At 42.8% G+C, this 12,896-nt stretch overlaps 1 protein-coding gene across 2 annotated transcripts in view; it reads left to right on the top strand.

Annotated features, from left to right (window-relative positions):
• The window catches only part of TPCN1 (two pore segment channel 1), a 280,704-nt gene extending 268,933 nt beyond the window's left edge, over window positions 1-11,771 (top strand). For both annotated transcript variants that reach the window (XM_078667151.1, XM_078667150.1), the window contains 3 exons: window positions 5,837-5,976; window positions 7,997-8,077; window positions 9,975-11,771. In XM_078667151.1, the coding sequence (XP_078523277.1) occupies window positions 5,837-5,976; window positions 7,997-8,077; window positions 9,975-10,094 (341 nt within the window). In that variant the 3' untranslated portion in view covers window positions 10,095-11,771. The remainder of the gene's footprint in view (window positions 1-5,836; window positions 5,977-7,996; window positions 8,078-9,974) is intronic.
• The last annotated feature ends 1,125 nt before the right edge of the window (window positions 11,772-12,896 follow it).

The following is a 12,896-nucleotide window of genomic DNA, read 5'->3' as shown; positions in this document are numbered from 1 at the left end:
GATTTCTTTATTCATTATTCAATGGCACCAGGCAATATTCATGATTTGTGCCTTTGCCAGTGTCCGGCTGCTATGGGAGATTGATCTTCAAGCAACACTTACATCTTTTCACAACATTCATATAGTGTACTATATTTTGCACACCAACAGTTCTACCCTTTTTGAGCTTTTAAGTGATGTTACAAAAAATGATACCATGTAATAATGCAGAATCTTTTCTGTAGTTTTTTCTTCATCTTAAGATCAAGCACTACTTCCTTGATCCATGGTAAAACCTTTGAAACCTAATCACATTAGAGGCTACCTATGTCCATGCTCTATTTAGAACTGCTCATAGAGTGCACATGATGAAAACACCTCAGCAGTTAACCCTCAAATCTCATTAACCACAGATCATCCTGGAGCCTAAATTGGCACAAAACTACTTTAATACCAAATGTTTATGATTCGGACTTCTCTATGTAACAATTATTTTGAGTTCAGCACTTAAAAAAAATTAAACATCTCAAAATTTCATGTGATAAGATTAGAATACTAAATAAGTTCAGCAAACTCTATTCTCAAAAACGGAGCAGACTAGTGGATGACTTGAGAGGCGCTGGTACGTGCTGTTACCTTTTCAAATTACTATTTTTTATTTTGTATTTAGGTCTTTTTTAATGTATTTTATAACAGCAGAACAGGACTTGGGACCTTGCTAGGCTCTGGCCTAGTGCAGTAGCACATTACATTTTTATTGGAGGCTGGCATTTGAGAAAGTTGAAGGCAGATGGGGACATTTACCCTAGAAACAACCCTTGTGTGTCTGACTCTCAGATGGTACCATTATTTTAAACTGGGTATATTAATAACTTCAGCCAAGTGGATCTTGATTAACACCTACAATAATAGATTTGGCAGGAATATCCACTCCATTGTGGGGGAGGTTGACAGGACCCTTAATCTTATCATAGGAAATTACAGAAAGGAGGTTCCAAATATTATTTGGCTCTGGGACTTTAACATACACCCCTGCAAATATAATACAGCTCCTGTGTGTGGGTCAGAGGGTCCGGGTGAAAATTATTTGCTTCACTTCACCCACAATGAATATGGCGAAGCCTTAAATAGGATATTATCCGCCAGAAATATGGAAATGACCAATGGCCCCGAACCAGTAACCGGCATTCTGATGGGCACATTTCAGAGAAATAGGGTAGTTTCAATTATTCATTATATATTCGTCACTAGCCCAATCAGTTTAAGGGCCACCAGATCTAAGAATTTGTTCTCAAGCTTTAGTGATCACGCCATCCTTCAAATGCAATTAAATGTATTCCCAGAAAATCCCCCTTGTAAGCAAAATATTGGCACCCCTTTAGTAGCTAGAAAAAATGGAATACAGCTAAAGTGGGCCCAAATTGACAAACCTAAACTGACCTCGGCTATCGTCCAAAGCACAAGGAGAATGGTATCACTATGCCTAGAACCAGATACCGAGCCAAGTGAGATGTTAATGGCCATTTGCAGCATACTAGAGCAGGTAAAAACATCACTGACACACCATAGAGGGTCAAATCCAGAAGCAGGTAAAGGCTGGTTTAATTTGCCCTGTCCCCAAGCCAGGAATGCACTGATATATGTCCAAAAAACAAGCCCCAGACATCATGAACAAATAAAGGTATTAAGGGCCAAGTATAAGCTAGCTCGACAGAATACAGAAAAGGATATAAAGAACGAAATCTGGGCAGATCTAGATCAGGCAGCCAGAACAAGCAACAGCACAGAGTTCTGGAGAATAGTGAATGCTTCACATTTTAAAAACACTAAGAATCCCTCCCTTGATAGCAATGTAGGTGAGGAAGCATGGGTAACCCATTTCGGAGACATCTTTGCCCTTAGTACTCCCTCAGGAATACCTACTCCAACCATAGAGTGTACTCTTACTGTCCTTTCCTTCTCACTAAATGAAGTGAAGGAAGGACTGAGTTCATGCATCCCAGGTAAAGCTTCAGGCCCAGACGGAGTCCCAATCGACTTCTTCCAAGAAATACCAGATTTATGGGTCCCCCTTCTTACAAATGTTTTAAACTCTATAGCTAAAATAGGCCCCCCTCACCTCATGGTCCACAGGTGTCATTGTTCCCATATATAAAAAAGGGGACAGGGCAGACCCCAAAAATTATAGACCAATTTCCCTGCTAGATACTACCTCCAAATTGATGTGACGGCTTTTACTCTCCAAATTGGTGGGCTGGGCACGGGAGAGTAATATACTAATCCAGGCCCAGTATGGGTTCCAGCAAGAATGGGGTACGGTGGACCAGTGTTTAAATTTAGAAATGACCATTGAAAAATACATTAGAATGAACAGAGGAAAAATCTACATGGCTTTCATGGACTTGTCGGCGGGTTTCGACTGTGTTGTCCATGAAAAGCTATGGAAGATACTGGAGGAGACAGGTGCTGATCATGCCATAATAAATTTCATCAGACAGTTGTATACAAATGCAACGGCAATGGTCCGATACACCAAAAATGGCAACTGTACACGCCCTTTTCGAGTTGCTAGAGGAGTAAAGCAAGGCTGCGTCCTTGCCCATTTCCTCTTTTCCTTCTGTCTCTTCACTCTATTTTATTCACCACTTCTTTTCTTTTTGCACTGCACTAGTTCCCATATGATTCTACTTTTCTCCTGGTCAGTACATCGATTGTGGGCTTGACCCATTAAATACTTGTAGATTGGGTATGGAAATGGTCTCAATGATCAAGAGACAGACCATCCCAGTTCTTTGGATGACCAAATGAGATTATTGATCATCACATGACTTTTGATGGGAATCCATTGATTACAATTTTTTTGGGTCTCACCAACAATCTTTTGTTTCTCTGGTTTTCGTTCACTTTTGTATCTCTCTTCATAGGCTCTATAGGAACTTGTGTCCCGACTGAATTGGTAACAGTCTTGGCCTTTTCTAGCCCTGTAGTTTGGCTTTGTACTAGACCCCCGGTTTTTCTAAGGTATTGTTTATTGGATGTGAGGGAATGTAAACCTGGGCAGGTCTTAAAATATCCCTCAGACCCCTTTCCCTCTGTGGTGTTTCGCATTTATAACTCACTCAGTTTTTCGCTTCCCCACTCCATTTATTAACCTTTTGACTGTTGACACTCTCATTCCTTTGGTTGCTACGCCTAAATTGTCCCTACACTTGTTAACACTCATAATTGTATAGTCAATCACTTTCCGGTTATTAATGTTCTCTCTATTAGTGCCTTCTTTCTTCCTGTTTCTACTCAACCTGCGGACCCGATAAGCATTCAATACAAGGTCCACTGTGCACTAACTCTCCTGGGTGCTGACTTGCCCAGGTTCTAGTGACTCCCTTTTTTCCTACTCTTCTGTGGCTTTCATGCAAGTATTCCTGCGCTGTGCATTATTGCATTTGCAGATTGCAAAGGGTAACCTTTACCTGTGCAGAAAAAGCTAAACAACTTGTAGAGCAATGTGTTGCTGCCCCCACACAAGACGCTCAAGAGCAGAGATGGAAAACAGACAACAATTTGGAATGATGACTTAGTCTGTATGACGAGCACTGCTGTGTGGTAAAACAAGACTAACAACCATTAATAATGATAATTTTATAGGCTAACGTACCCAAACAAATGGCAGTGTGCATATATAAGCCCCCCGCCCCCCAAGGCTGTGATAACAGGATTGGTAATTTGCAGATAATGTCTGAAAGGGACTGTTCAGAACAGAAGTTGAGGAGTGACGAGTCATATTACAGCAGGGGGACCGAATTAATGTTTATTGGAGAGGTCTAAAGTAAAGCAATGATGGTGCCGCCCAGGAGCAGTAGGGAACTATACTAGCTGCGTACTACAAGCAACTTGCATTGAGTGTTGCTGGTTGTAGAACATTGATACTCAAAATTACCAGTTCTTGGAAGCCTCAGTCTCTTAGCACAGACGTTCAGTAGTCTTTACAGAAGAATGGAATTCTTTTGACATTAGTCAAAGGGATTAATTTCAACATCAAGGCTATTGTCACTTAGTGAGCACCCTACTTGTGCCTCTTACAAGTCAGTGAGTTGCCAGTTATGTATGTAAATAATGATTTTGCTGTACAAGTGTTCAGTGTATGCTTACTGTGGGTTATAGTAGTGCAGAAAACTAGGGTGTGGGTTTGAAAACACCAGCAAAGGCATGATCTGATTTCAATTTATGGGTTTTTGATTTTGTTCAGGTGGCAAGTACAGCTGCTGTAAACATTTCTCTTTTTATATTGCCCTTTACAGAACAGTCATACATGCAAAATTAACCATGCTTTTACAATTTCTATCATACTATTGCCCAATGCAGTAATACCCGTCTTTATACCCACTTGGATACAAACTGAACTTGTAAGAGCACACATACCAAAGAGCTGTCACCGCTACGTGCGCACAGTGCCAGAGCTTGGCTGCTTCTAGAGCACCGTACAGGTGCAGATGCAGAATCCTTTAACCTGGTGCTGGTATGGTTCAGTTTGAATCCATGGTACTGGTACAGCATTTATACATGATCCTGTTGCTAGCAGAGCGGCAGCCCTAGAAACTGGTGCAGGTATATCACCTGTCGGCTCAGTCTGGTACAAGAGAATTGCAAAGATGCAGAAAATGTTCTCCTGGTACGGTATAGTTTGAGATCATGAGGGTGGTAGAATTGTTGAGTGAGAGCTTGTTGCTAAGAGAGTGGCAGCCCTACAAACTTGTGTTTGTGCTGGTATATAACCAGTTTGCTCGGTCTGGTAATAGATCACTGGAAAGGTGCAGAATATTTTAACCTGGTCTTGGTATGGTATGGTTTAGGATGGGATAGGATAGGATAAGAGTTTGTAAAGCGCTCGATTGCCGTGGCGTCTTGGTGCTGATGTGTGTGAGTACAGATCCAGAAACTACAGCTTTAACAATTTAAATGACAAAAAGAAGCGTCTTCAGGTTCAAGGTTTGAGACCATGATCATCATAGATTGGCTGTACATAAACTTGTTGATAGCAGAGATGCACCCCTAGACACATCTGTTGGTGGTAGGCACCTGTGAGCTGGGTGTTGGTGCACGTACGTTTCAAGGACACTATGCTATGCCAGTAGACCTACAGTACTAGAATGTGATACTGTGCTAATTCACAGGTTTAATATCAGGCCTACAACGTTATAATAAAGAACTAGTGTTCGATCTTCTGTGATAGATTGCAGTGCTTTTACTGGAGCTGTACTGGGACCTGTAGTGTGCTATGCAGGATGCTCAGCCTCAAAATTGCCACCAGTATTACCCTGGAGCACAGTTCTGGTTTGTATACTCTTCCAGCTTATACATTCTGCTCGTGTCCGTGCTGGTTGGTTCTGGTGCAAGTGCAAAAAATGTACCTGATCTATGTATGTTAGCAACTATTGTGCTTACTCTCAGTTCTGCCTCAGTTCTTTGTGCTGGTACGTCAGAGGTAACACCACCTACTGTAATAGGCATAAAACCAGAACACCATTAGGTACTGGCAAAGTTATATCTATTTATCACTAATGTTTCTCACAGATGAGCTTGTGAAAGTACGGGCAAACTTAAAGTTCCTGGTCTTCAGGGCTGCCTGGCTTGTAGTTCAGTCAGAATGGTGCTTTGGGGGTAGGTTTCAAGATTCTTGTGCGTATGGTTGGCCCTCTTCTGCACGTAGAGGGGTGGTTCAGAAACATTGGCTGAAACATTTTCACTCTGCGCTTTCTTGTCATACCCAAGTCTGTAGTGCATAAAGTCACCTGAAAGTGCCATCCGATTGTTACAGTGTTGCTTTTCTGTCTTCTGTGGTTTCCCAATTTCTTTCCAGATGAGAAAGGCATTACTCTGGAGAAAGAGATTTCTAAGGAGGAGCTTGTGGCTCTTGTGGAGATGTACAAAGGATTGAGCCTCCCACCCAGTGAAACCCCACACCTTCAGAAGACGCTCGAGAATATGGAGAAGCATGGGGTAAACTCAAGAGGGTTTAAGCGTGAGGGACATTGTGGCTATGTGGAGGCAACACCAGACACTGTGTATAAAAACCTCCAATAAGTAGTGTGTGTTGTGTGCGCATGTCTGCATGAACACGTGTGGATGTAAATTTGACTTTATTAACAACTTATTTTATGAATGTACAAAAGGCAGCTTTTATGCCTGTGCATTAACATACAGTCTGTTGCTGCGAGGATGTACCAAGATTATATGGGACAGCGAGCTTCAGCTGTACATGATCGCATTTACTAAGCAAACGTAGATCGTGTTGCTGGACGCGACAAGGCTAGACCTGGTGAGTCATGTCCAGTGTTTCCTTCCCAGCCTTCTCTCCACTGGTATTTGGTTTATTTGATACTTCCAGAATCGAGAGGCCTCTTGGAATGAACATCGGATCACTTTCATATTAAAGAGTTTCAAGACCTCAGTCTTCAGATATTTAATTTAAATATAGTTTGCAAATGTTACATTGGACCGGATGTTTTACAAACCTTTGGGCAGGGAGCAGTATTTTATTTTTGTAGATCTAGTATCTCCCAGTCTTTGGATCTCCAGCCAAAAGGTACAACATTGGATCTATAGCAAGTAGAAAAATAAGTAACCATGTGCTTTCCAGTAGCAGCACATATTCCTATAGAGGAACAAGCTTTCCAAAAACTGCACTGTTGCTCTCAATAACACATTCATCATTTTCAACATGTTAGACAATAGCAATACAATCTTTGGTAATTGCACAGTATACTCCTGGTTAGCAGCACACAGTTACTAGCAACAGTGTTGCAATTTGCAGCATAGTCATTCATTGTGGGTGACCTCAGCTGCTGTAGTGGCATGCTGAGTGGTAGTGGTGCTCTTGGTAGGAGGACATTTTCCAGTAGTTGCAGTTGAATCTTTTCTGAAGGATTTGTAATAACTGCATGTTTCCCAGTTACAGCATGCTTTCCGAGAACATGACACGAGTATATACTTGCTTGTTATTTGCGGCATGTTCATCTGTAGAATTTCAGTTACTCTTGTTATTATTCTATCCACGAAGAGAACACTCACTCATAGAGGGAACACTAGCAGCATGACAATCGTCTGCTCCTCCGTAATAGAGGAGTGGTGCCCCACTGCAAATGGCAAAATGATAATAAAACAATGGGCTCGATCCACAGAACTAACTTATAACAAAATCCTAAACTTACTACCATTTTGGTAATCACAGAAGACTCTTACTCATTTCGGTATTCACAGAAGTTAGGAGTCCTAACTTTAGGACTCCTAAATGCCTTCTGTGAATACCGAAAGTCTTAAAATTAGGATTTTTCTCAGTTTAGTAGTAGTAAAGTTAGGGCTCCTAACTTCTGTGAATACCGAAATGAGTAAGTGCCTTCTGTGAATACCAAAATGAGTAAGTGCCTTCTGTGAATACCAAAATGGTAGTAAGTTTAGGATTTTGTCTTAAGTTAGTTCTGTGAATCGGGCCCGATGTTATTATCGTTTTATTTTTTACTGATAGCCGATGCTGACAAGTCTAGGGCGGTGCCGGCTGTCCTCTATGGACAGACAGCAGCATGGCCTGCCGACTTAGGGCAGCCGAACCGTAATGCGCACTTAGATTTCTCCAAACCAGCTGTATTGTACAGCCAGGTGGAGTAATAACACAGGCTAGTGAGGAGGCCGCTCAGACCAATTTGGGCACTGCTTTTATAGCATGAGAGCAGCGTCTGGATTGGTTGGGGAGTCTGGGAGCCTGTGCTGACCTTTAGACTTTTTCATGCATGCTCACAGTTCACAGTACTGCTGTAGCGATATGCTCACCCATAATGGCAACCTCACTTGTAAATATGTTCTTGCTAGCAACCGTATGCTCACTAGTAGCAGCCTTATGAATGCTAGATAATATGCAGAGGCTGCTAGCTTGACTAAGCCAGACTAAAGGAAATCGGGGTCATTACTGTTTTGGCTCCAATCCCATTGTTGAGGCTTAAATTCTTCCATGTCTGCATTTCAGCAAACGTCTGTACTATTTCTGGGACGGAGGTCAAGGACCAAAAGTGATCTAACGATGAAAATGTATGAGGAGGAAATTCAGGTAAGGACATTGTGGTTTTCACATTTGCACATGGTGTACTAGGGTATAAGTAAATGTTGTGGGTGTAGTACATGTGGTGTAAGGCCGCGGTAGTTGATTTAGTGGAAAATGTGTGTTGGCCTATCCAGAAGATAGTGTATTGACTCACTAGGTAACTGAACCTGTTTGTGAATCCCTCGTGGGTGGGGACTACAAAATGTTATGCCAAATGAAGTCCACCGCTTCTTTTGAATCTACTCCCTTTTTAGGAAGGTCTGTGAACACACTGAACAATTCATAAGGCTAACTATGTGAGAAATGTAATACAAACATTTGTCACACAAATAGTTTGTAACTCCACTGAATGCTTCTGGATTAGAAGAGGATCAGTGTTGCTCTTCGTCTTGGTTACCAAACACATGTTTATCTGCAACAGCTCTCTTCATTCACAAGAGTGGTCATGCACAATTCTAAATTTTTCCCCATCCTATAGAGTACTACATTAGCAGAACAGGGTTTGACCGGTTCAAAACTCGATAATAAGAGGGCTTTGATCCTTAGCACCCCTCAAGCTGAGGAGTCTTGTTGGTGTATAACGAATAAGGAACAGAAGGGAGGAGCATCCCTCCTTTGTAATTCAAAGTCTCTCCATTTAATTTATTTAATTTAGATTCATTGAATGTTTTGACTTAATATGCATTAGGCCCAAGAGCAAAACCGTGCTTTACATAGTACATGTGGCAGAACTTGGCTGAGCATAACGGGCATTAACAATAGCAAGAAAGATATCCGATACAGTATAAAAAACAAAATGAAAAACGAAAATACAAGTACAATAATTGTAAATGTTTGCCATACATAACCAGGTAACCTTGTTGGTATATGCACATCATAAAACCTGAGGCTATAGTCTAGAGAATAATGCATGCTTCTGTATAGCGTATGTCCCGCTATACTATCAATAAATAGTACTTCAAACTGAGCTGGGGAGAGGCAGTTTAGCTAAAGGGAGGAGGGAAGGGGTAGAAGCAGAGCTGAAATAGCTTAAGCACTCTTTTCAATAAATGAAAGGAAGTATTGGTCTATATGGCGGGTGGAATTGAGTCAGCCAGAATATTATTGGTTGTGGGTTCCCTTTTTATTGAAGACTTGGCTTTTATGTGTAGGCACTGCAAAGTTGACAAGAGCCTCAGACCCATTTTGATTCTTGAAACAATAGCAGGAATAGTCAGAATGTATAAGCATGTGAAGAAGTAATGCAAGTTTAAAACATGATCTGCCTTCAATAAGTAGGCAACTCTGGAGTGATTTGATGAAAGGAGTCTGTCCATGACAAGAGACAAACTTGTGCACACTGTGACTGTAAGAGGTGAGCTGAATTTTGGAAATGCCAGAGAGGATGGCATCCCCATAGTTAAGTCTAGAAGAAATCATGACTTGCACCACATTTTGGAGTTCCTGTACTGGTTGAAAGGTTTTGATACCCTGTATAGGTTGTAGCTGATGAAGGGCATTCTTCGCAGTGGTGTGTTTTTACGGACTTGGGATGAAACCCAAGGACTTGAAACTTTCGCTAGTGGTGTGGGTGAAATCCAGGATATCTGTACAATACAGCTAATTTTGAACAGGGCTAAATGGAGACGGAGTTAAAATATATTAAACACTTTTTTGTCAGGCTTTAATATAGTCTAAGTGGAAACTAGTGTAGCGTATCTGGACTTTGTGTCCTTTGTAACTATATAAGCCTGTTTTTCCAGAAGTTACAACATCATCTTCACTTGTCCAGCCGCTGCCAAACCAGCTGTACAGCACCATTCCCCTTGAAGCATGCTATCATTATTAGAGTCTCAAACAAGCTTTGAATATTAGCAGAGAGTTTTGCTCCACTGACTCAATCTAATTTCTGTAATTTTTGCAGGAGTGGTATGAAGAGCATGCCTTGAAGCAGGAGCAGCGGCAGTTGGAAGAGGATGGAGGACCAGCAAAAATCCAGCAGCTGTCGGCAGTGCTCCGACCGCGCTCCCATACCATAAACTAAGGCTAAGGCCAGAAATTGTTACTCTTCTATGCAATACAACTTTTACTATTACAATTGTGCGTTTTATGTATGTATTTATAAATACATACATATATTTACGCACACATTGTAGACAGAAAGATACAAATATATATATTTTCCTACCAAGGGAGACTGCAGTAGTCACGTACAGTAAACCAAAAAGTTAACTTATTGGCTGCAGGGGCCCTGGAGTCCCTCGAGTAATCTTGAATCGAGCCCAAGAAACATTCCCAAGAGCGAGATCTGGCAGTAACTAAGCTCCCCATCTCCACCATCTGCTGTGGAAGAAAGGTGATTGCAGACAGACGACTCACTGCTGGATGGTTACCTGCTGAGAACATGGAGTGGATCTTGTTAGCGGCTTTGTCCTCTGAGCCATGCGTTCCAATATAGTGTTTTGTGGTGGATGAACTTCTCCTGGGAGTCAGTGACTTTTTCCTATTTTGTGCAAGTGTATTAGAATGCACTGTCCTACAGAAAAGGAGATCCTCCATGTCTTGAAAGGTTCCTCTTTGAATGCAGCTTTTGCTGTTGTGGTCCTTCGCTCTTAATAATGGCTGGCCCGATAGTCCTGTGCTGTTTGCACAGATGATGTTAGGGGCAATAGATTGCGAATTCAAATACATAGTTTAAAAGTAAACACATCACTAACCTTCTAAGTATTGAAAAATGGACGTAAATCCATTCTAATTGTGAGCAATTTTAAGATAATGATAAGAATACTTATAATTGTCTTAAGATCTTGCTAGTCACAGAAAACTACATTGTAAATTTACTATAGAAATAGATTAGGTTAAGCTACTTATGACATTATATCAGAAGTAATAGAAGTTCGAAGTTAGCTGTTGGTCATTGTCCTGTGAGATATCAATATACAAATGGCAGTCTTCATCTGTCTCGATCTCCTTCTCTCTCCCTTAACTTCTGCCCTTTGTGTCTCCTATGTCTGCCCATCTAGCCACTCCCTCACTACTTAACGTCTTATTCTTATTCTTTTTCTCCTTTCTGCTTACTTTTTCTCTTATAATTTTTTGCAGTTTTTCTTCCTTTCCTTTCTCTGAGATTAGTCTATTATCACAAACGTTCAGTGACCATTCTTACGGCAGTATTTCTAAATTGCAAATGAATTCCAAAAAGGGTTTGTTTGTTAAGACAAACAATATTTTTTATCCATGTTAATTCACCCTCCGAGTCCACTGGAAAGCTAGAAAGATCCCCATTATTTAACCCAGTCTTGGCCTTCTGCCAGGAGTGGCGATACCCATGCTTTTATCTGATGTGAAGTTCAGGTGACGGCCACAAGTTTGAACTGCTTGCAAAAAAAAAAAGGAAGCCTGCAGAGAACTTAGTTTTATGTGTGACTGTAGATACATGTTCTGCGTACTCCTGCCATCTAGCTTTGGGCTTGGATGTTGGCAACTTGTTTTTCTTTATACAGGTCTTTCGAGTCACAAGGTATAGTGACTCCTTCCTTAGTTGGCAATCCACATGGGCATCATTGTTAGACTGTTTTTTTCTGCCATCTTTCATGTTTGGTGCCTGCCAGTGTTCTACTGCTGGATCCAATTGATGGCTCGACTCCCACACTAATGGTAAAACTCACTGCGATGGATCCTTGATCCCGTTTTTCATCTCAATCAATCAATCATGAAATTTGTAGAGCGTGCTACTCACCCGCTAGGGTCTCAAGGCGCTGGGGGGAGGGGGAGTCGCTACTGCTCAGGTCTTGAGTTGTTTCCTGAAGGAGAGATTATCCTGGGTCAGCCGTAGGTGGGTGGGGAGGGAGTTCCATGTCTTGGCCGGCAGGTAGGAGAAGGATCTTCCTCCGGCGGTGGATCTGCGAATACGTGGGACGGTGGCGAGGGCGAGGCTGGCGGATCGGAGCTGGCGAGTGGGTGTGTAGAATGCGAGGCGGCTGCTGAGGTACTTGGGGCCCATGTCGTGGAGAGCCTTGTGTGCGTGGGTGAGGAGTCTGAACGTGATCCTCTTGTTGACGGGGAGCCAGTGCAGGTCTTTCAGATGGGCAGAGATGTGACTGTGACTGGGGATGTCCAGGATGAGTCGTGCAGAAGAGTTCTGTATGCGCTGGAGTCTTTTCTGGAGTTTAGCTGTGGTTCCGGCGTAGAGGGTGTTCCCGTAGTCCAGTCGGCTGGTGACGAGGGCCTGGGTGACAGTCTTCCTGATTTTGGCAGGGATCCACTGGAAGATCTTTCGTAGCATGCGCAGGGTGTTAAAGCAGGACGACGAGGCGGCGTTGACTTGCTTGGACATCGTGAGGGAGGAGTCCAGGACGAAGCCCAAGTTGCGAGCATGGTCCGTTGCCTTGGGGGTGGTGCCCAGGGCAGGGTGCCACCAGGAGTCGTCCCAGGCAGAGGTAGAGGGTCCCAGGATGAGGACTTCCGTTTTGTCTGAGTTCAGTTTCAGACGGCTGAGCTTCATCCATTCTGCGACGTCTTTCATTCTTCCTGGAGGCTGGCTCTGGCGGTGGTGGGGTCGTTGGTGAGGGAGAGGATCAGCTGGGTATCGTCAGCGTAGGAGATGATGTTTAGGTTGTGTTGGCGTGCGATGGCTGCGAGGGGGCTCATGTTGACGTTGAAGAGGGTGGGGCTGAGCGAGGATCCTTGCGGAACGCTGCAGATGACTTCGGTGGCCGCGGAACGGAACGGTGGGAGACGGACTCTATGGGTTCTTCTGGCGAGGAACGAGATGATCCACTCCAAGGCCGTTCCTTGGATTACGGTGTTGCTGAGGCGTTGTATCAGGGTGCGGTGACATACGGTG

This window comes from Lissotriton helveticus, chromosome 11, assembly GCF_964261635.1.
Source record: "Lissotriton helveticus chromosome 11, aLisHel1.1, whole genome shotgun sequence".
In the NCBI taxonomy this organism is placed as follows: Eukaryota; Metazoa; Chordata; class Amphibia; order Caudata; family Salamandridae; genus Lissotriton; species Lissotriton helveticus.
The sequence above is the reverse complement of the archived record's forward strand: the minus strand, read 5'-3'. Positions and strand labels throughout refer to the sequence as shown.